The 20,806-nt window shown below is 57.0% G+C and overlaps 7 protein-coding genes across 7 annotated transcripts; 4 read left to right on the plus strand and 3 right to left on the minus strand.

Annotated features, from left to right (window-relative positions):
- Positions 1 to 344: 344 nt before the first annotated feature.
- Positions 345 to 1,922, plus strand: DICSQDRAFT_129292 (dihydrodipicolinate synthetase; the record flags this gene model as incomplete). The annotated part of the gene is made up of 4 exons (XM_007369428.1): positions 345 to 927; positions 1,115 to 1,205; positions 1,297 to 1,483; positions 1,632 to 1,922. The coding sequence occupies 4 exons, from the start codon at positions 345 to 347 to the stop codon at positions 1,920 to 1,922; spliced, it is 1,152 nt and encodes a 383-aa protein (XP_007369490.1).
- Positions 1,923 to 5,621: 3,699 nt separating this feature from the next.
- On the plus strand, positions 5,622 to 7,982 carry DICSQDRAFT_149564 (phosphatases II; the record flags this gene model as incomplete). The annotated part of the gene is made up of 2 exons (XM_007369429.1): positions 5,622 to 6,152; positions 7,956 to 7,982. The coding sequence occupies 2 exons, from the start codon at positions 5,622 to 5,624 to the stop codon at positions 7,980 to 7,982; spliced, it is 558 nt and encodes a 185-aa protein (XP_007369491.1).
- Positions 7,983 to 9,294: 1,312 nt separating this feature from the next.
- DICSQDRAFT_91761 (Formate/nitrite transporter) lies at positions 9,295 to 12,101 on the minus strand. Its single transcript, XM_007369430.1, has 15 exons — positions 11,939 to 12,101; positions 11,610 to 11,874; positions 11,208 to 11,542; positions 11,011 to 11,147; positions 10,762 to 10,804; positions 10,580 to 10,646; positions 10,458 to 10,511; positions 10,344 to 10,398; positions 10,183 to 10,264; positions 10,083 to 10,115; positions 9,980 to 10,006; positions 9,867 to 9,894; positions 9,766 to 9,815; positions 9,677 to 9,702; positions 9,295 to 9,609 (listed from the first exon to the last, which is right to left on the minus strand). Exons 3-15 carry the CDS (start codon positions 11,319 to 11,321, stop codon positions 9,411 to 9,413), a joined length of 915 nt encoding a protein of 304 aa, XP_007369492.1. The 5' UTR covers positions 11,322 to 11,542; positions 11,610 to 11,874; positions 11,939 to 12,101; the 3' UTR covers positions 9,295 to 9,410.
- Positions 12,102 to 13,138: 1,037 nt separating this feature from the next.
- DICSQDRAFT_173615 (uncharacterized protein) lies at positions 13,139 to 14,212 on the minus strand (the record flags this gene model as incomplete). Its single annotated transcript, XM_007369431.1, has 1 exon — positions 13,139 to 14,212. The coding sequence occupies one exon, from the start codon at positions 14,210 to 14,212 to the stop codon at positions 13,139 to 13,141; it is 1,074 nt and encodes a 357-aa protein (XP_007369493.1).
- A 171-nt stretch (positions 14,213 to 14,383) lies between these two features.
- Positions 14,384 to 14,923, minus strand: DICSQDRAFT_140031 (uncharacterized protein). Its single transcript, XM_007369432.1, has 2 exons — positions 14,803 to 14,923; positions 14,384 to 14,735 (listed from the first exon to the last, which is right to left on the minus strand). Exons 1-2 carry the CDS (start codon positions 14,807 to 14,809, stop codon positions 14,398 to 14,400), a joined length of 345 nt encoding a protein of 114 aa, XP_007369494.1. The 5' UTR covers positions 14,810 to 14,923; the 3' UTR covers positions 14,384 to 14,397.
- Positions 14,924 to 15,460: 537 nt separating this feature from the next.
- Positions 15,461 to 19,381, plus strand: DICSQDRAFT_157170 (uncharacterized protein; the record flags this gene model as incomplete). The annotated part of the gene is made up of 9 exons (XM_007369433.1): positions 15,461 to 15,748; positions 15,882 to 15,952; positions 16,026 to 17,173; positions 17,238 to 17,340; positions 17,394 to 17,541; positions 17,601 to 17,884; positions 17,938 to 18,163; positions 18,220 to 18,767; positions 18,823 to 19,381. 9 exons carry the CDS (start codon positions 15,464 to 15,466, stop codon positions 18,977 to 18,979), a joined length of 2,970 nt encoding a protein of 989 aa, XP_007369495.1. The 3' UTR covers positions 18,980 to 19,381.
- A 409-nt stretch (positions 19,382 to 19,790) lies between these two features.
- On the plus strand, positions 19,791 to 20,647 carry DICSQDRAFT_140034 (uncharacterized protein). The gene is made up of 6 exons (XM_007369434.1): positions 19,791 to 19,965; positions 20,021 to 20,080; positions 20,140 to 20,300; positions 20,360 to 20,379; positions 20,440 to 20,547; positions 20,624 to 20,647. The coding sequence occupies exons 1-3, from the start codon at positions 19,823 to 19,825 to the stop codon at positions 20,156 to 20,158; spliced, it is 222 nt and encodes a 73-aa protein (XP_007369496.1). The 5' UTR covers positions 19,791 to 19,822; the 3' UTR covers positions 20,159 to 20,300; positions 20,360 to 20,379; positions 20,440 to 20,547; positions 20,624 to 20,647.
- Positions 20,648 to 20,806: the final 159 nt, after the last annotated feature.

Below are 20,806 nucleotides of genomic sequence, written 5' to 3' on the forward strand. Positions count from 1 at the left end.
TCTGGTAGCGTGGACCATGTCGCGTCTGTTCACAAGTGGGGCTACTCATAACTCAGATGAGCAGGTTCCGACAGGTTTGCGAAACGTTGGAAGTAAAGCGCAACCAATAAGGTTTATGTTGCGCCCGTGCGTGCACCGGGAAGAGCGGCTGGCGGGGCCGTTCTGGACCGGCATTCAAGCGATTGCCGGGCCGGCATTGGAGGCTTCCCCACGCTGATCGTCCCCGTGAGATCACGGTCCGCCGGTCCGAGACGGACCTGACCGCCAATGTGGCCCCCTCAAAAGCAGCCTGAGGCGTTTTGCAGCCTCGGAAGCCCTCCGGTCCCTCTCACTGCCATCCAACAATGTCCGCATCCACAGAAGTCAACGGCCACTCCGTCAACGGCGTACACGTCAACGGGACGAACGGCGTTCCCAAATCGCGTCCGTTGACCGCCGGAATCTATGCCCCCATCCCGACGTTCTTCCTGCCCGAGACGGAGGACCTTGGTAAGATCACTACGCGCCTGAGACTGCACCTTCTGCGAAAGCTTGCTAATAAGTGGCCGCGGTGCCTCGTAGACATCCCTACCTTTACGTCGCATGTTTTGCGTGTCGCGAAGGCGGGCGTCCGGCCCCTCCTTGCGGGCTCGATGGGCGAAGCACACCATCTCTCTCACAGTGAACGTGTCACCCTCATCAAAGCTGCCAGACAAGCTCTCGATGATGCTGGACTGACGGCCGTGCCGATCATCGCGGGCACGGGCGCAGGTTCCACGCGCGAGACGATCGAGCTCTGCCAGGAGGCCGCGGCGGCGGGCGCGGACTACAGCATCGTCATAGCGAGCGGGTATTATGCTGGTGTACTCGCCAACAACAGGAAGGCTCTCAAAGCGTTTTGGACTGAAGTTGCGGCAAAGAGTCCCATCCCAGTCATAATCTATAATTGTGCGTCCTCATTCCCATGTATATGCATTTTGTCACTTTGTTATGCCGTCGGACGCTTTATCGAGAACAGGTCTTCTGTTCCGCTATACGTTGCTTGCTTCCGTCTTCATAACGTCTTCATCTCTTCCATTGACCATAAGAGCGCGATAAAGTCGAAGTTCAGGCTGACACGGATCAACGACGGCAGATCCTGGGGCGAGCGGAGGCATTGACCTTGACTCGGACCTTATCACTGAGCTGGCCATTGAGTGCCCGAATCTCTGTGGAGTCAAACTCACGTGCGTACAAATTCCGATATCGTGCAATATGCTCGTCTATTGACTGCAGGCTCTGCTTGCTTTGGCTCGCGCGCACCCGTCATCGGTGCAGTTGCGGAAATGTCGGAAAGCTCACGCGGATCACGGCTACAGTGTCAGAGCCATCTTTCTCGTCGCAGTACCCGCGTTTGAACGCCGACGCACCATTCCTGGTGCTGGGAGGGTTCATTGACTTCGTCCTCCCTACGGCCTACGTGAACGCGCACGGCGCAATCACCGGCCTGGCCAACATAGCTCCTGTACGTCCGCTTTCGTCTCTCCCACCCACATTTCGCCCTATGGGGCATCCTTTCCTATCTCATCATAACATGCGCTGACGTCCGCGCTCCTCCTCGGGACATCTACCCGGCTTGGCTTTCTCTTCATGGGCGCGCACCGCCGCAACAGCACACGATCGAAAAGCTCTACGAGCTCTCCCAGGCTGCGGTCCGCGATCCCTCGCTCCTGCCCGAGGCGCAGCGCCTGCAGGGCATCGTCGCGCGGGCCGACTTCACCATCGCCAAGGCAGGCATCGCGGGTACAAAGGCCCTGCTCGAGAAGCTCTACGGCTACGGCGGGCTCACGCGCAGGCCGCTGCCCCCGATCGAGCCCGAGGCTGGGGCCGCTCTGTGGGCCCACCCCCATACGCAGGACATCGTGCGTGTGGAGCGCGAGCTGAGCGGGAAGGTTGCGGCTTAGGTTTGGCTTGCTTGTGGTGTTGGCGGGGTGGGTTTGGGGGTGTGATCAAACTTCAGGGGCTTACAGCAGCGTTCTTGCGCTTCGTCGTAGTATCCGATCGTGCGTGGTTCAAGACCGACGCTGCCCGCTTTTGTACGAGTACGCAATGTAGAAGATATTGAAAGCAATGAACCCGATGCCATTTTACAGCGGCGGCACGCCCAACAGCGCAGGTTACATCGCAGAGTGATTTGTTGCATAGCTGAGAGTTGACGCAGAAATCGTGCAGGCGTCTTCTGTAGTCTCCAACGCATCGAGTCGACTAGGGCATGACGAACGGATTGTCATATTGTGCAAGTAGATAGAGCGTGATGGATCCAGGCAAGCAAGATGGCCATCATGCATTTCCACGATCGCGACACATGCAATGGACACGGAAAGAAGAGCTTGTGAGAGGTCACAAACCGAACAGTCGCAAAACGCCTCCCCACCCCAGGCCTGTCTAGCCATTTCGTCGTCGCGACCCACTCGTGCGGCGGCGGACGTCGAAGGACGGTATCCGGCAGGACGACAGCGTGCTGGGGTGCGCGGCACAGCGCTCGGAGCCAACTGAATGGAAGCATTTCGTGACAGTCGATCTCGATTGAGTCTGAATAACATGGCTTATAAACGAACGTGATGCGCACCCATAGTACCCGTTGATAAGGGTCCCCTGAAAGCCGACGATCTTCTGGAGACGGCCGCTTGGCAGGCTATCTTTTGTAGCCGAGATGAGGCGCAGGTGTATTGGACACTAGAAGTGAACAGGCTGGATCACAACGAGTTGTGCAGCCAGCCGAGTCGAGGCGACAGAACCTGACATATCGCCTGCACAAGGTAATGTCATGGCTTCGCGCATAGGGGTGGAGGGCGTCCAAGGACCCTGCAGATCCTCTGCGTGGCCTGTACGCCAAGTGAGATGAAAGAACACACCGAGCGAGCCTGCGGTGATGACATCGATGTGTACGCGCGCAGTGCTGCGCGTGCGGAGAGCTCTTGCCGTATGTCCGGAGGACGCCTCTATCGCCTCCCTCCGCGTCGCAGTCCACCGCAGCCTGCTTCGTCTTCGATGGACGAAGGAGGCTAGACGTTGGAGCGCACCTAGGCAATGCCAGATAGAGTGAAGATAGAAGTGGAAACTAGATGGCCGATTGGATCCGGACAGCAGATGAGCGTCGACTGGTAGCACAGAATCGCCTTTATGAGGGGAAGAGGGCCGAACGAGTGGACCACATTGCGAGGCAGGGTTTACGTACACAGAGGACACTGCTGCCGTCGCGTAAGGCGTCTACCTCGGCTTCTCGTCTGGCCAAGCTCCCACACAGGATCATCCTGGAAACCCCATAGCCGACCACACCCGATTACACGTTCGGCGGGGTACTCCTATTGTGAGCGGAGTGTCTGCTGTGGCCTACCATGAGCTAAGGTGAGATCACAGTGGCGCCCCAGCGTCTGCATACGGCGCTGAAGCACGGACTAGGTTTCACAACTGCCGCGTTTGCAGCGAGTGTGGGGAGACATGCCCCGCGAGAAGCGGGATAAAGTTCAATGACGTATTGTAAGCGATTCGTCTAGGGCGCAAATGCGTAAAAACTGAGCATATCGCCCGCTCCTATGGGGTTGTCCCATCGAAAAGGTATGTGATGTTGTTGGTCAATCTACACTGTACATCTCGGGGGTCAGATACCATGGTCTGGGCTCTTCCATTCTCATGGTATGTACCCGGATGGAGGCCCGTGCATCAGGGTTTACATCCGAGTACATATGAGAATGGGGAGCCAGACCAAAGTACTGACGACAGAGCCTGTACGAGAGTAGCTCCGACACTTCCGTATCACGATTGTGCTCTGCTGACGCAGACGATGGCCTCGAGGCTCTCGAAATGGCGGCAGGACTGTGCTCACCTCGTTAGAGATAGGTCTCTTGACCCAAGCATGGCGACGTCCGTGGGGGACAGTGCCCTCTCGGCTGAGCTGTACCGGACGCCATAGAGATGCCCCGGACGCTGCGAGGATAGAAGGCAAGACCTGGGATGCCAGGGTGAGGAGAAGGGCGATGGGGAAGACTTGACCCGTCGCTCCCTCTTTATAGCGGAAGCCGCACCCTAATCGGCGTGCGTCGATACCGGAGGTGCGTGTCCTGTTTATCGGATGGACGTTGCTTTGTCCTCATCGTCGTCCAAGACAAGGACTGATGCTTCCACAAAGGGCCGCGATAGCGTCCTTTCTCTTTCGGAGGTGGATCGCGCCCCGAGGATAGGGTAACGCACGCACATGAGCCCGTCCGGTGATCCTGAAAACGAGGTTAGTCATTAATTCATGGCGCGCCGATGTGATCAGTGGCACGGTGCATGCATGTGCGGTGAGATACGTGGACGGACGTACGCTCATAGCGCTCTCTGTATTCGAAAACCGTCGATCCCCCTTCCAAAAACTCCTCGCGGTCCTACTAAACCTCGTTCCGTCGCACATCATCGAGATCCCACCACGTACCTCTCGTGAAAATTTCGCAACGCATTGGCAGCATGCGCCATCGATATCGGAGTCGTGGTCCGGTTGGGAGGGTGTGGTCGGGGGCTCCACAACGCTTGCAATCCATTTGACCAACTGATCGTGAAACTTGGAAAATGAAACGAGCGTCGGAAGCACGCAGTCCTTGTGTACCGCAGACTCTGGGACTTGGCTGTGAGGGAGTACCTTGCGGGCCGATGGTGATGGGAGGGTGCGGCATGGCGAGTGGTTGTAAAGACAGGGACTCCGCCATTTGCAACTCCGAGCCTCTATGTAGCCGCGCAAAGAGGGGGAGTTCTGTTTGGAACGAATCGCCAACTGACACTTGCTTGCTTTCTCCACGATCTTATGCCTAAAGCTTGTGATGTGTTATATTATCTAATCCGACTCTTCTGTTTCCAGTTCTAAGGCCTACTCGGTACCGCCTCGTGCTCCGATCCATCTCATCATCCACGGCCTGCATCCCGGAAAAATCTCCCCTCGCTTCCACTTCCCTTATTGTTCATGTTGCGTCTCACCAACCGGTCTTCCGAGCGATCGTCATTGTGCATTGGGTGGACGATCGTAGACGAGGCGAACAGATGGATCAGCACCCGTCCCAATGTTCAAAATCTAGCGGCTCAGAGAAGAGGGGTAAACTGCGGATAACAAGGTGAGCTCTTCACGAGTCAGCATAATTTACTTCATACAGCGCACACCATTCCGTGTGGCTCCTGCGTGGGACGAGATCGGACAGTTGGGTGCCGAGAAGTGGCGGATCGACATCGCGAATCCGCCTCGTCTTCCCGCTCGGTCACAATCGGAATCGTTCCCCATATTTCCTGTAGGTTATTCTCCAACACACGGTCAGCACACAGCCAGACCAACGCAGAGGACGTGCAGTCTTCGGAGCACACCAACAATGTCGTCTATCCGACGTCTATTGCCCCACCTGAGCAGCTATATGAAGCAAAGAAGAACACTATACAGCGCAATCATCAAGCCACCTTCTCTTCGCACATATCTGCATCGTGACCGAACTTGCCGCGGACACCGCTCCTTTCGGGACACCTGTAATGGTCAGCAAACGCAGTCAAGTCATCTGATTGAAGTCTAACCTTCTTCTCGCACGCAGGCATCGCTCCCGCGCCAGCCGTCCGATTCGCCCCCTCGCGCAGATACGGTCGTGTCCATGCTGCGTTCCGTCACCCTCGACACCTACTTTCATCGGGCGGCGCTCCGGAACATATGCACCCAACGATCGCCCGTCGACGACTTCCTTCCCCAAGCGAGCGAAATTATCCCGGGCTTGTACGTCACAGATCTCTACACCGCAACGTCCCCGGCCACCCTCCAGCAGCTCGGCATCACGCACGTCGTCTCCGTCGTCCGGCGACCGCGCCACCGGTATCCCCCATCGATCGCGCACCTGTGCGTCCCAGTAGAGGACAAGTCAGAGGAGAGCCTCCTCGCCTACCTCGACGACGCCGTCCGGTGGATCGCGCACGCCCGCGCGCAAGCCGGCAGCAGGGTGCTCGTGCACTGCGTGTGGGGCATGTCCCGGAGCGCGAGCGTCGTCGCCGCGTTCCTCATCAGCACGCTGCGCCTCTCCCTCGACGACGCGCTCCGGGTGCTCCGCGCGCGGCGCCGGGTGGCACGCCCCAATCCCGGGTTCGCGGCGCAGCTGAGGATCTACGAACGCGTGGCCCGGCTACGCGAGAGGGCGCAAGCGGCGATTGCGGACAGGGAGCGGAGTTCTGAGTTCGACGTCAGCAGGGAGATGGACATGCTGGCCCTCCAAGACGCGGCCGCCATGCAGCCGACGTACGGTAGGGTCGAGGAAACATGATGACTAGAAGTGGCAGTCAGGAGCGGTACGTTGTGCGCACCTGTGCTTCCGCGAATGTATGCTGTTTTCGGGTAGAATCATAGTCTCCCACCGCGATCTGCGCATGCAGGTCGTTTCGGTAACGCGTGCCCTGCTCATCGACGTGCTGATCCCATGCTCCTCCTGCCTTACGACGACCGATACGCATTGCCTCGTCATCAGACTTTAAGTACATTGGGCGGGGTTTGGACTTGGAGACGTTCGGCCTCCTGCAACCGCTGCGGGCGGGAGAGGGCCCCTTTCTGCCGGAATTCGTCAGCTACGAAGGGCAGTTCATCAAAGCCTTCTGTGGACTGTCTCACATGCCGGGTCTCAGTGAAGGAGTAGAGACATGACGGACGCTCTTCTCGAACCACACAAAGCCCTGGAAAGGGAAATATCTCTTCCAGATCTTGCCCCACATCACGGCAAACATCAAAGAAGAAGCTTAGAAGGATGACTACTGGAGGTGAAGGATCGATGTGGACGCCCATCTAACGGCACGTATACGTTCCCCCTGGAGGCGTTCATCCGCTCATTCGCCAGATTTCCCATCCGTCTGGTCCATGCGGAAAGAGCACGCTCGCCAGCCCGTCAAGGACGAAATCGATGGGCGCCGGTGCCTCCCCGGGATCCCGTCTTCCCTACCTGGGAGAGCTCAGCACTCCCTACAGGACCGTACGTACTCCGACATGGCCTGCAAAGGCTAGCGTACGACGTTTTCCGGATTCCCTGAGTTGTGGTCCGAGTCTGACACGTACCCGGCACTTTATCATGAGGGCTATCGAGGGGCCGACCCCCCGTTTGGGTTAGCGTCCGAGCGTACATCCGGACGTGCGATCTCCAAATCTGCAAGCCCTGTATGCCTCGCCTTCCATCGCTCTGTCTACGTTTCCGGCCACCCGGCGCCCAGATTGCTCACGACTCTATTGCCCTGAGGACACGTGTTGTAGGTTCGCTGGCGAAGACGTCTGAATTGCTTCCAGCTCCCTCGGCCGGGAGGCAGTCGCTTGCTATGGGGGTGATTGAGACATGTGACGGTGCGAGGGAAGGATAGCCGCGCGGGCATCTTCACCCACTGCAGCCCCGGCCCTGCCATCATCTGGGTTTTGCATTTCAAGCGCAAGATAGGCTCTCCACTCCACAGATCGAACGCGGTCAAAAACAGCCAATGTTCGAACGCGTGCTTCCACCTGTCCTTTTTTCGACGACGCGCATACGTAGAGCTTCTTCTGAAGCCGACGAATTGTGGAGCGTTTACGTCTCTTCGGAGTGCCACCAGCGGACCATAGCGCGAGGAACTGGTAAGTGCACCCACGCACAGGTAAGTTCTGTTCGAACACGGCTTTGCAGCCGACCATACAGTTGGGTGCCAACCTTACCCCCTTGCATTAACCTAAATCAGGATCGAGTTAATGCTCTCCCGGCGTCGTCTGCAGGCCCCAAGATAAACCATCTCAGCGGTGTACGGACGCACTCTTGCGGCAGAAGGTGTGTCGTGAGCGACTTTCTCCACTGCGAAGGCGGGGTCAAGACCAAACCTGATCCCGCCTTGACGTCACGGAGGTCAGTGAGGTGTAATACTATAGGATCCATGGTCCAGCGCGATGCCGGTTCTCTCGAGGCTCTTGCGGTATAAGAACGGACGTCCATGCCCAGGCCGAGCTCCTGCACTCTCAACGATAGAAGCGTTGGCTTGATATCTCTTTCTCCGACAGTCCTGACATGCCGCCTCAGACACATCCTATATCTGTTATCATCATCCGACGATCACTGCGAAGGCACGGCCCCTGGCTTACTCACTACATTATTTTTGTCCACCCATTCTCGCCGCTTGCCTGCGCCCGCGAATGATAGGCAGGCCTTGCGTTGCAGTGCTGGCTTTGCGACACATACTCCCCAGACTCAGAAGATCGATATCTTACAAGATGGGCAGAGACTAAAGCCCCTGATGAACGTTCACACACTAACCCTTGAGGAGAAACCCGGATCGAGCACTGGTTCCATCTTGCTTTTGTGCATTTCTTTGACTCTCTCCTCGAAGACGAGTCCGGGCTACTTCTGAGATCTGAGCATCGGCAACCGAAAACGATGTGTACGAAAGGGCGGATGACAAGGTCCTGTGATTGTATCCACCCAGTGCAAGGCGGCTGCCCTGCCTGTAATCTGGAGGTCTGTGGATAGCACGTCAAAGAACGTTCCGGAGGGGAGGCTAACAGTTGTTGAGGGCGATTGTCCCGTCTGAGTGTGTCATTTGTGTGCAGTCCGCTAGTCTTGCTCTTGATATGCCGAGCTCGTACCATATAGCAAGCCGCAGGCGCACGTGACACCATCTCCAAAGTAGAGTTTGACGTATCCTTGCGTTCTCTTCGCATCGCAGCTCTTTGGGATTGATAGCGATGCTGACTTGGCTCACCTTCCCTAGATCGTGGCCATTTGGGTCCCTATTGATATTATGGTATGTCCAACATCCTGACTTTCAGGCCAGCGTATGTACGTGGGCAGGATGCTCACTAGCGTTCTGTGCCTTTGCTGCGATATTCATGACGCGCGGATATGACTACGGTGAGCTCCACTAGCCCCGATGACTCACATAGAACAACACTCGACACTCGCACGGATCTTCGGGAACGAAAGTCGGAGTGCGTAAATCCTACCTTCAAATCAATGCTCAATTCGGGATTGATCTTCGCAAGGGTTCATCAGGCCTGAGTCTCTACCCTTACTGTCTGCGAAAGGCAGGACTTCTGAGTCTTTGGATTATGTATCGCGAGCCAGCACTGCAACACAGGGCCTGCCCATTATTCACGAGGACAAGCGACTGGCGAGAGGGGGGTAGTAGAAACGAACTGCATAGAGAGTCAGCCGGTGGCCGTGCTTTCTCAGTGAGCTTTCAATCGACAGGCAACGTTCAGCACCGCCACGACGAGTTGTTGATTCAATGCCATAAACCTGTGGCCTGAGCAGGATAGAGAAACCCAGTGTATGGGTGCGTCGTGCTGAGAAAGAACAATCGTTCTAAAACCTACAAGAAGTCGTATTGTACACTAGAGATGAGGCGTCTCACCAAAGAATCCGCACTGGCCGGATAAAGATCGGTAGGGATGTCTAATGCTACTGCAAACGCTTGTCTACCTCGTAGACCGCGGTGCTAGGCGAGTCGCGGCGGTCGTCGCGATCCTGGTTGATAACCTCGCCCGCCTCCGCGTCACGCAGCCCGCCCGCCCTGTAGTCGGGCGCATAGAAGTAGAGCGCGGGGAGGGCGACGAGCAGCGCGCCGATGATATTGCCCAGGTAAGCCGCAATGAGCGATCTGTGCAAGTGCCAAGTGTTTCACAGCCGTCAGTGGCGGGCACGAGTAGAGGCGTAACTTCACGTACTTCCTGATGTACTCCGCCGCCGTCAGCTGCAAGCCGGGTGGTCAGCCACAAAGGAAGCTCTTGGCGGAACACGAGGGGCGTGTGCTTACGGGTGCCCCGAAGAGGATGCCGAGAGGAACCGAGAACATGTTTGCCACCACTGACATTCCGGGTGAGTGATCAGGGCAGCGCGGGGGCTAGTGGAGCTCACCGTGGTCATATCCGCATGTCACGAATATCTAAGGCGACACACCGCAGCAAAGGCACAGAACGCTAGTCAGCACCATGCCCACGCTAGCCTGAAAGTTGGGATGTAGGATTTACCATTATAGGGACCCAAATGGCCACGATCTAGGGAAGGTGGACCGAGTCAGCGTCGCTATCAAACCCAACGAACTGCTAGGCGATGAGAACGCAAAAAGAATACCTTGGAGATGGTGTCACGTGCACCGGCGGCTTGCTACGTGGTGCGAAGAGTCAACGTAACATCGGGAGGAAGACTAGCGGGCTGCACAGAGAAGACACACCCAGACAGCGACACAGACGAGCCAGTTGCAGGCGATACCGCGCAGGAAGATTTGGTGCCACTGAGGTTCTGCTGCCTTGTGCCTACGAAGCGCAATCCATGAGATGTGGCTGAAACTCAGCGCCGGAGCGCGCTACGAGGCCGAGAGAAGTGGGTACGCACAGTGCAAAGGTGACGGCGTATGCGTTGTAGGGCGCGGTGGAGATAATGCCGGTGTCTAAACCACAGCGATCAGTCCCCGAAGCACACTTCCCGATCTGCCACCGCGCGACGCACACTTGACCAAGACCGCAGCGAAGAACAGGCTGCCGCACAGGTTGCCGAACGTCACTGCAGAGAAGCGCAGCCCTGTCAGTTTTCCTGGCAGATCGCGAGACAGGGCCCGAGCTGGGGCGCACCGATGAGCCAGTTGTAGGGAAGGCCCCACCACGGGACGGCGCCTTTGATGCATGCCATGGGGTAGATCTGCATGCGCCATACCACAGTGAAAGAAAGCGGGACGCCCGAGTGCAAAGAGCCGGTTAGTTCACTGCCTGGCCGACCAGTGGCTATCGCCAAACTTTCAGTCTCGCTGACTCACCATCATGTTGCTCGTCAGCAGCTCTTGCCCTTGCAATACGATCCTGTCAAAGCCGCCTCATGTCAGCTTGCGGTCTGCGCTCGCTCATGACGCCGACTTGTCTATGAACCGCGGCTCCGCCCAATAACGCCGGGACGCGCAGTCACGCCCGGGCGAGCGCGGCGAGGGAAGAGCAGGGGAAACAAGCAAAGGCCGACTTCGCGCAGCCGCGCGCGTTCGAGGAGCGGGCGAGGACGGATTGGAGCTCACATTATCAGACCCACCGGGAAGACCGCGCCGCCGAAGAACTTGACGAGCCCGGGGTTGCTCTCGTTGACCCCTGCGGCACCTCCGGAGACTATCTCCGAGAGGAGGCCTCCGAAAGATAACATCACGCCCGCAGCGACCTGCCGAGGTCCACTTTCAGAGCGAATCGTGAAGGGTGGAGAAGGGAGAGACGAACGTACCGCCTTGAAGAAGACGAGATCTGCACGCGTGCGGTGCTTCGCGATCCCGCTCTCAATCATCGCGACCGCGACCTGGGCGGGCTTGAGCGTGCTTGGGGGATCGAGACTGGCCATCGTTGCGCTCGGTAGTCAGGACACGGTGATACGACGCACGAAGAGGCGTTTGAAGGCTCCGGGAAGCTGTCGCCTGGGCCAGGAGCTGAGCGAGCAGATAGCCAGCGAGGAAGGATCGGGGCGGGGCGAGTGGGAACCTGGGACTGATGTTGGACTATATACGTACCTCCGTACGCCACAGGCGTCAAGAGGCAAGCTTTTCCTACTAGCCGTTGCTTGTCCTATAGCAGGCGTGTGTGCGCGTGTGTCAGTCCAACTGGTCATGGTATGCCGACATCCGTGAATCACCGTTTCACACTTTCACAGCCGGCAAATATAGCCAGGGGCATGCGCACCTTGGCTTAATATCGTGCCCACGCCCCCAATCGGACGCGATGGTCCTGTCCATAGATATAAGCCGACGAGAAGCAGGAGTCAGGAGACTGGGTCGACCCTGATATCTCCGGCGAACCATGGGCGAGTTAGGATCTTGCAGGAACCTTAGTCTTCGCCCATGCTTCGCCGGGTCAGGGCAGAGGTAGACTAACAGCGGCCATACGTGCTCTATTGGATTCTATAGTTGGGAGGATGGTCAGCCCAGCTGACACCCTGCGTGGAAGCAGTTGATTCGCGCTCGCCTGAGATTCACTAGAACGCGGTCGGCGCAGAGCTTATGCCCGGAAGTTCTCATCCTCTGCGGATGTAACAAGAACAGATCCATGTCGGAGCTCCAGCGATGTTGTCGGGATGCACCGACAATTCAAGGTGACCCGGCGACGAGGAGAGTAAGTACGAGCGTCGTTGAGGCCGGGGTGTGGGGAAATGTGGGAAGATTGCGGGGCGTTAGGGCTGGTGTTCTGATTTTCTCGTTACTTACAGTCTTTACGCTAGCTCCCTTTGCAATCGGCGCCTCGCCCGTTCTCCACCAATGAAGAGGCTGGATCTCACAGTTCTGAACCATATGCGAAAAGAATCTGTTCCGCAACCGGTGACTTGGTTCCTGAGATGTATGTATACTTCAGATGAGGAGACCTCCCTGAGCCGTTACCCAGTGCACACTCCGAAGGCAGTGTCAGTGTTCGTTATCGTCTTGGTCACGACGGTGGCAGAGTGCAAGCAGATCTACGCAGCACGTCTCATGGAAGGAGAGCTTACACGCGGTTAGCGAATGGTGGAGGCTAGCGCAACGCATACGTATGGGAACAAGCGCCTGAGTTCAATTGCGAAAGGTGACCAGCGCCATAATCAAGCAAAGCAAGATGTATGCGCTCCACGGCGATCGCGACGCGGTACGAAATCTTGGCCATCCATATGTACAGATCTAGAGTCGCCACGGCGCCGCGTTTGTGTGCTCGCCGATCCGATCGATCTCAATGGAGTACGTCGAAGCATAACGTCACATATTTGACAGGTCGTGCGTACATATGTGAAGGATGCATACTGCGAGCTCGAGCCCTGAGCTGGATTAGCAACTACTCGTGATAGTTGTCTGAAGGACAGGCGCAAGGTCGGAGCGTAGCAAACAAATATGGGGACTACAAGGCAAGCCGTCGGCTCCCACAGGAACAGTGCACTCGCGAGGCGTCATGTCGAGCGCAGATCTAGACGAAGGTCGAATGCACTATGACCTACGCATTCCATGTATAACAACTATTCAGAGAGGAAGTCGGACGTCACCGGCTCGAGCACTTGCAAACTCGGAGACCACCGCATCGCACCTGGTCTTCCTGCCGCACAACCTCCAACCCCGGGCGGGCACGCACGCCGCGAACATCTGTTGATGACCAGGAATGCATTCGAGATCCCCTTACGGGTTCAAGTTAATACGTCATAGAGTCTCAAAGCTGCTTCTCGCTCTCCTTCGTCACCCACGGTCCTCGCTCCCCAACGGCGCGAGCCGTCCACTCCTTGATGAGCCATTCCGTCCAGTCCCGAAGGCCATCCACATCCGGCGACGCAATCACCGCAGGCACAAGAATTGCATCTAGGGAAGGACACTCCGTCTCGACCTGGCGCAAGCGCTCCACAACCGCCTCGAGAGGCTCGGCTTGCGTCTCATCGACCCCAGTCTCAGCACCCTTCAGCTTGGGTTGCACCACAAGAGCCACGAGGTCAGAGAAGGCTTGGGGCTTCCCCGACAACGCATCCCACAACGGGAGGCCCGCCAACACATCCGCACCCGAGATGCGCAGGTGAGTGAGGCGGGGAGCAACGGCATCCCAGAGCGGCAGCGTCGGACCCCAGTAGCCGCGAGCAAGATGCAGCCTCTCCAGGGCTGGGAATAGCGGAGACGCTGCGAGCTCCTCATAGGTAGGCGGCGTTCCACTTCCGCAGAAATCTGCATCCTTGGGCTCCATCCACGAATACGCCTTCTTGGGCGTGTACACGAAGAGAGCGTCCTCGTGCAGGAGGGTGAGCTCGCGCAGCGCAGGGAATTGTGGGCAGCGGACGAATGGCAGGACCACCTCGGGGCACTGCAGGACGGCGAACGTCTCTAGATGCGAAGCAACAAGCTCGAAGAGGCGAGTGACCCGGGCGACGAAGCGTGTGTTCCAGTCGATCTTGGCCATCTGCCACGAGTGCCAGTCGCGCATGTGGAAGGATCCTTCGAGGATGATCATGTCGACTTCCCCAGGGAGGAACGTGAACAAGAGGTGGCGGACGCGCGGTGGATCGGTCGACGACGCTGCGGCATCGGCCAGCGCAGCTTCATACGCTGCCAGGAACTTCTCGATGCCCTTGATGTTAGAGAGCCTGACGGAGTGGAAGCGGTAGGGGGCGGAGACCGCTCGGAAGGAGCGAGAGATGCGGGATAGCGTTGCTCCAATGAAACCGCCGTCGGTATATGCGAATTTGAAAATATGGTGCCAGACGTCGATGGGGAGCGTGTCCACGGGAGATGCGGATGCCATAGTGGGTTTCTGGTGGATGTGTCTGTAAAGGCGCGATGGGAGGGAGCTGAGGCGCATGCGCTGCCCACTTGTCGTCTGTTGCTGAGGCTAGTGTTTGAGTTTGAGGGTTTGCGAATATTGTTGACGGGCGGCGACTACGCCTGTCTTTTGTACCGTCTTGGTGACCGCAGCAACGGTTACAATCGCTAGTTCTCACGTCCGAACGCGACAGCAAAGTTCCTTGGTAAAGCGAAGGCGGTTGCTCGGCTAACGGCTAGTATATGCGGGGCTGTGACGAAGCGGTCGGGCTGTTGTGTCGGTAATCCTAGGATTGTCGGCCGCTGGAAAGGCCGACTGGTACGGCAGCTAATAGGCCAGGCCCACGCGGACCTTGCGAACGGACACCTGCTGTTCCTGACTGCGTTCAATCCCGCCGACATAAGTAGCATAGGGACAGATTGATCTGCGGACAGCGCGCGGACGTGGAGGCCGTCAAGGTGGGGGGACCTGAGGAAGATCGCGATGGCGAAGCTGCCAACTGTACCTGCGATCTTCAAAATCAGCGCTCAGATTGATGAGAAACGCAGAAAGAGTCAAAGTATTAGACTGACCACACATACAGCGTTCGCTCTGTTTACGTAGTGCAGGCTGTTGGCTTGCCTGGTGACTTAGCTTGATACACTGCACACCTTCGTCTAGGCCTGGCAAGGACTGGCACGATAGGCCGGTGTTATGTATCGCCCCGAATAGATTGTGAACCGCCTTAGATTAAATACTGCTATATCTCACAGGTCTACATCTGCCCCTATCTTCTATGACAGCGAAAGAATAGGGGCGATCGTGGTTGCCAACGCGAATTGGGCATCTAGATGTACTTGTGCATTGTGCGAAGAGACTACGTCTGGGGGAGATTGGAAGCGATAGGTCAGAGGAGATGGTAGCAATGCCCGCGACGGAAGGTGCTCTAGAGTCGCAACTGAGATAAAAGTGAGAGTGTGGAAGTCGCGGGCGAAGTGGTCGATTGCTGGCTTGAAGCCGGGCGCCGTCGGTTGTCGGTACAGAAAGGGCGCTCTGCCCGCTACCGCCGTGAATCCTCCCCTTCGCCAGCGCGCAAACTGCTCTTCACCACCTCTGTACTATACCCTGAATACCCGACAGTCTCGCCCTTCATTTGGACTCCTTCATTACCGCCTCCCTGAGCACTCAAGCCATCGGAAAGATCTCTACGATACCGGATACCCACACAGTCAATCCCGCTCCTCCCTTTAGACCATGTCTGCCGCCCCCGCACCCTCTTCACCCTCCTCCGCCCCAGAACCTGCCCAATCAACACCCGTCAAGGACAAATTTGCGCAAGCAACAGTCGCAAAGGATGCCCCATCCACTCCCACGCAAAAACAGACTGTGGAAAGCGAAAATGTCCCGCCAACACCGGAAGTCCGCCTGAACGGCCGGCGCACATCGACGAGCAGCGTCACCGCCACACCGAGTCGCGATGGTCCAGGAGGAGGTGATGGCTGGGGTTCGAACTTCTGGGTCACTCTTGTAGACCCGCAGGTACGTCCGCGCTCTATGTCCTGACGCTGGTCAGATCGTATTTGTGATGCCAGGCATCGCTGATCTTTGTTGCTCGTCCTCGGTACTTTTTGACGCGTTTCGTCTTACAACTCAAAATACTAAACATGAAAAGACTCAAGTGTCATTCTTCGCATGCCCGGCCACGGGCGAAGTTAGCTGGGACCCTCCGGCCGGACACTTTCTGTGAGCAGTCTTTTTCCGGATTATGTGGTTGGCCGAAGTATGCTGAACGGGCCGTCGTGCCTTTTGCGACCAGACTGCCCCCGAGTCCAGAGGGCGAATGGTGGGAGATGTTCGACGAAGCGAGCGGCCTGCCATATTACTATCAGACAAAGACCGGCGAGACCGTCTGGGAGCGACCGAACGCCTTCGTAATCCCGCTCGGGGTCCTCCAAAACACCGCCCTCACGCGCAGATTGTCCCTCGTTAACCGCGGCCCTCAACAGCCTCGCACCAGCTTCGACACCAGAAACGGATCGCACCCTACCTCCGGGACGCCGACGAGCGAACGCTCCCCCTACCGCCGCTCGCGCTCGTACGTGAACGACAGAGAGGGTGGGTTTGCCAATGGGCATGGTCACGGGACAAAAGGCACAGGCTCTCCTACCCAAGCTCGTCGATCGCATTCCTCGACGCGCAGTTCTCCAGGACGGACACAGGCCGCGCACGCGGGATCGAATCAATCTTCTCGACCAGGGTCTTCTGGGAGGCGCTCCGTCCAGAGCCCGCGCAAGTCGACGTCCAGCGCTGAGCACCTCCACCATAGCTCGGGGTCTCAAGGCGGTCCCCTCGCGTACGAGCGTGGTCATCCTCTTGCGCCTATACCTGGCTCTCCGTACAACACCGATGCTGCCCCTTCGCCCGCGCCCTCGACCGACGGTCGCCCGTCCACGAGTGGTACTCCCGTCAACGGTAGACCCGCGTCGAAGCGAGACAATCTGCGCGAAAGCGACGAGCCGAATACCGCTCGCTCGCGCGCCAAGTCGTCCTCGTACATGCAGTACCGCGCTCCACAGCCACAGAGCCTGACAGCCGCGCTTGAGATGATCGCTCTCTCCAGCTCGCAGTCGTCGTCTGCCCCGAGTTCGCAGGACAAGCAGGGTGGCTCGGAACACGGGCACGGCTCGCGTTCAGTCCCGATCACGCCGTTGCACGAGTCCCCGCGGAAGATGAAGATCAACACCGACCCGAAGCTGCTCAGCGGTGCTTCGCTGTCCGATGGCATGAGCACGCCCGACACGCCTCTTCGCTTCAAGTTCAAAGGGCTCGGGAAGGACAAGGGGAGCATGCCGCCTTCACCGACCCGGCCTCAGCTCGTCGCGCCACAGCCGAGACGGAGCGTGTCGAGTCCGGTACCGGTTCAGATACGAGGAAAGGAGATTGGCAACCCTGTGCTCAATCCTGGTATGGGCAGTCGTTTGAGATGTCTGTGTGGGCCAGTCTGACGTGGCCATGTGTCGTGACGCAGAGGCGAGTCGGCATATGAGCCAGCTCGTGGACCGGAACGGAAGCACACCAATCCCTGTCAACATCTACGACAAGACAGCGCGGACGTCCTCGCTGAACACTGGGTACGTGCATGCACGAGTCCCCCCGTGAGCGACCCAACTTATTCAGAACGTAGGAAGTACCTCGTCCTCCCACACGACCTGGCGTCCGACATCCAGCAATTTGCGGAATCTGAGTTTGCGAAGCAGTACTTCTCCACACATCGGACCGGATTCATCTTCAAGCGCACAGTGCCAGTCTCTGAGATCATGACATGGCAGAAGGTGTGTCCATCGGCGTAATCCTCATGTATCGCTTCTCCATCTCCAGACTGCCCACGTAGGCCCCGATTACTTCACCATTGTTACACATGAAGCGCGAACTGCACAAGGATGCCGTGAAGACCTTCCGCGTCATCCAGCGTATCATGGGGGACCGAGAGCGCGACAGGCCCGGTGGCGTGTCGCCGATCAGTCCGCTCGCGTCGACGGTATCGGTCGCGTCTGGCATGTCGAAGTCGCTCTTGGAGGAAGAACGTTGGTTACTAAGTGTCGGCTTGAGTTATGGAGAGCTTCGAGACGAGATTTACTGTCAGGTAATGAAGCAGCTCAATGGCAATCCGAACACGTACGTAGCCACTACTGCTGGCCTCGAGTGCTCGATTGACATGGTGACTGTAGGGAGAGCGTCTTCAGGGGATGGCAGCTACTCTGTGTACTGCTCGTAACGTTTCCGCCGTCGAAGAACTTCGAGGCGTACTTGCGATCATACATTCAGCAAGCGACCACGCAGCAAGAAGGTCGTGTGGATGTCATGGCGAAATACTGCTTGCGAAGACTAGCGTATATCTCCAAGAAGGGTCCTCGAGGAAAGCCCCCCAGCGCGGCTGAAATCGAAACAGCATCAGTGAGTAACGGCTGCCGCCATGTCTTAAAGTTCCATTTGCTCACGGCGAACAACAGGATGCTGCTTTCCATCCTTCCATCTTCGGGGAAGCCCTGGACACCGTCTATAGGTTACAAGAGCGTAACTACCCCGACAAGAAGGTTCCCATCATCCTCCCCTTCCTTGCCGACGGTATCCTCGCACTCGGTGGCACGAAGTCGGAAGGCATCTTTCGCATCCCTGGTGACGGGGACCTGGTTTCAGACCTCAAGCTTCGTATCGACAAGGGCTACTACAGTCTCGACACCATCGACGACCCTCACGTCCTGGCTTCCCTGCTTAAGTTGTGGCTGAGGGAGTTAATCGACCCGCTCGTCCCCGATGAGCTCTACAACGATTGCATCACCAAATCGCACGATCCGGACGCCTGTGTGCAGATCGTACAGCGACTGCCGACGATTAACCGACGTGTCGTTCTCTTCGTGATTAGCTTCCTGCAGCTTTTCCTGGAAGACAAGGTTCAGGTCGTCACCAAGATGACGAGCGCTAATCTGGCGCTTGTCATGGCTCCGAACTTGTTAAGGTGTAACTCGGAATCAATGGCGGTAGTATACACTAACTCTGCGTAAGTTTTCTGTTACCAAGGCATCAACATGACTGTGTACTAACATTCCGTACAGGTACGAGCAGCGCTTCGTGCACAGCCTTCTCCTACACCTCAAATGTGACCAGGTCGACCCCGACTTCGTCCCTGTCCACGGACACGGTGCTATCTCTGCCACACCATCTGCCCCCCGCCGCTCGACGAACAAACGCACTAATCGTCCCAATCATTAGTCTCCCAACTGTACATGCATAGCTCCGACCTCCGGACGTCACTGATATCCTAATCTATCCACTGATATACCAGTAATACCGTTCATTGCCGCCAATGTTGTTCTCAGTACTGTCCTTCCCAGGTCTTAGCGCACTCGTACTCAATCATACACAGATCAGCACGCTCTCTCTTGTTGTAGCATTCACTCTCACTCCTGCTCCTCTCAATCTCCATCGACGTATCCACCATCTTCGCATCATCTTCACATCGCAGTCGTACATACTGCCAAGCGCGTAATCCCATGCATTCACTGTACACATCAGCATGCGTCCTCCATCCTCTTGTTCATTTGCATTCTTCTTTCTGCTCTAGGATCAACTCTAGTCTGGATGGATGGTTCGCGGTTTTCTTCTGTATCTGTCAGCTTTTCTTCATGTTCATGTTCATCTTGGAGCTCTTCAATCTAGATGTGGTACGAACGGTGGATCGTCTCGCCGCACTCAGGCTAGGTTGTCTGGCTGTACGTCTGCAGAATCCGACATCATACCAACCTTACCTCCTGCGACACCAGTTCACGCTACCCGTAGTTAGAGGCACGCTAGCCACTCGTGCCATGTCTAGCACCACCTGCCTCTGTCGGCCCGACACGAGAAACGGCGTCACGGACGTCCTGCTTTGTCTGCACGCTATATCATGATCTCAAGGCGTGGAGTACGAGTGTAGCCTTCACCATCCTGTCCTGCCGGGTTATCTCGCGTTGTACCTGCTCAAATCGACCAACGTAGTTAGTACGACTGTTGCGTTCCGTCCAGCGATGACATCAGGGGTGGTCAATCGTTGAGGTCACTGGTCATTGGCACGTTATGAAAGTGCTCACGGACCTCCCTCGGCAATCCAACTCTCGAAGATGTAGTCCAGCTTGCGGTGCGGCGAGTGATCCTACACCGCAGCAGATGCTGAGACACCTTATCGCTATCGAGGTCCCACCGCCGCAGATCGGTCGCAGCTGCCTGTGTGCATCTGATCGCTCAGGAAATTCTGGCATCAATGTCATCACATGCCTCAACGTTGGCAGCTCCCACCTCCCGGGGTTCTCCTGGGGGGAAGTGTATGGCTGTACACTACAATACGGGATATGAGATTCGTTAGGAAAGAAGAACCCCATGGCGGAAAAACCAACTATGTCTGTGCGGGGATGAACTCGGTCGACGTCGTAGCACGACACTGATCCCGTCGTGTGCGCAAGCATGGTATGCGCGATCCTCGCTCGAGACTTTGGGGTTGGGAAAACTGGAGCTTCTATGAGCGAGCACTGCATACGTCTACAGCCTGCAATGATCACTGTCACACTTTGACGTTGAATGATGTCAGCGTACTGGGTGCAAGTTAGGACGACTTACCTCTTGCATGTTCCACCTGCCTGAAATAATGCATCGTGTTGTCAGATAAGTATTGTTGGAGAATAGCGGCCGATGCATACCAGTGCTCCAGATGCGGTATCTCCGATATCTGTGAGGTGATGGCGCCAATGGTCTGAGCAAAGATCGTCTGGTAAACCTTCCCGGGATTCGTGATTGAGCATCGCGGCCTCAACATGTATCCGACCCAGCCGTTAGTTGCGGACAGAGCGCTGGTGTGGTCTCATCAAGAGGGGTGGTGCTCACGACAGCAGTATCTAGGCCTTTTGCTAGCTGGCACATCTCGTCTATAACCTTGTCCACATTGCGGCATGCGATTATCTTGTGGGAGGGCGAGAGTCAGAGAGCAAATGCTAGAGATCTACGGAATAGAGCAGAGGCTGATATCAGTGTCTCCCCTTTCGGCACACGGCGGGATTTGCACGCGTG

The sequence above is a fragment of the Dichomitus squalens genome (genome assembly GCF_000275845.1).
Source record: "Dichomitus squalens LYAD-421 SS1 unplaced genomic scaffold DICSQscaffold_49, whole genome shotgun sequence".
In the NCBI taxonomy this organism is placed as follows: domain Eukaryota; kingdom Fungi; phylum Basidiomycota; class Agaricomycetes; order Polyporales; family Polyporaceae; genus Dichomitus; species Dichomitus squalens.

What these genes read in the sequence shown, in the direction of transcription:
- DICSQDRAFT_91761 (XM_007369430.1), bottom strand. Translation starts at nt 11,321, where the DNA reads ATGGCCAGTCTCGATCCCCCAAGCACGCTCAAGCCCGCCCAGGTCGCG. An exon ending in TCCCTACAACTGGCTCATCG is followed by an intron (nt 10,512 to 10,579) that starts GTGCGCCCCAGC and finishes GCTTCTCTGCAG; the next exon opens with TGACGTTCGGCAACCTGTGC. An exon ending in TACGCCGTCACCTTTGCACT is followed by an intron (nt 10,265 to 10,343) that starts GTGCGTACCCAC and finishes TGCGCTTCGTAG; the next exon opens with GCACAAGGCAGCAGAACCTC.
- DICSQDRAFT_140034 (XM_007369434.1), top strand. Translation starts at nt 19,823, where the DNA reads ATGAAAGTGCTCACGGACCTCCCTCGGCAATCCAACTCTCGAAGATGT. An exon ending in CCGCCGCAGATCGGTCGCAG is followed by an intron (nt 19,966 to 20,020) that starts CTGCCTGTGTGC and finishes GTCATCACATGC; the next exon opens with CTCAACGTTGGCAGCTCCCA.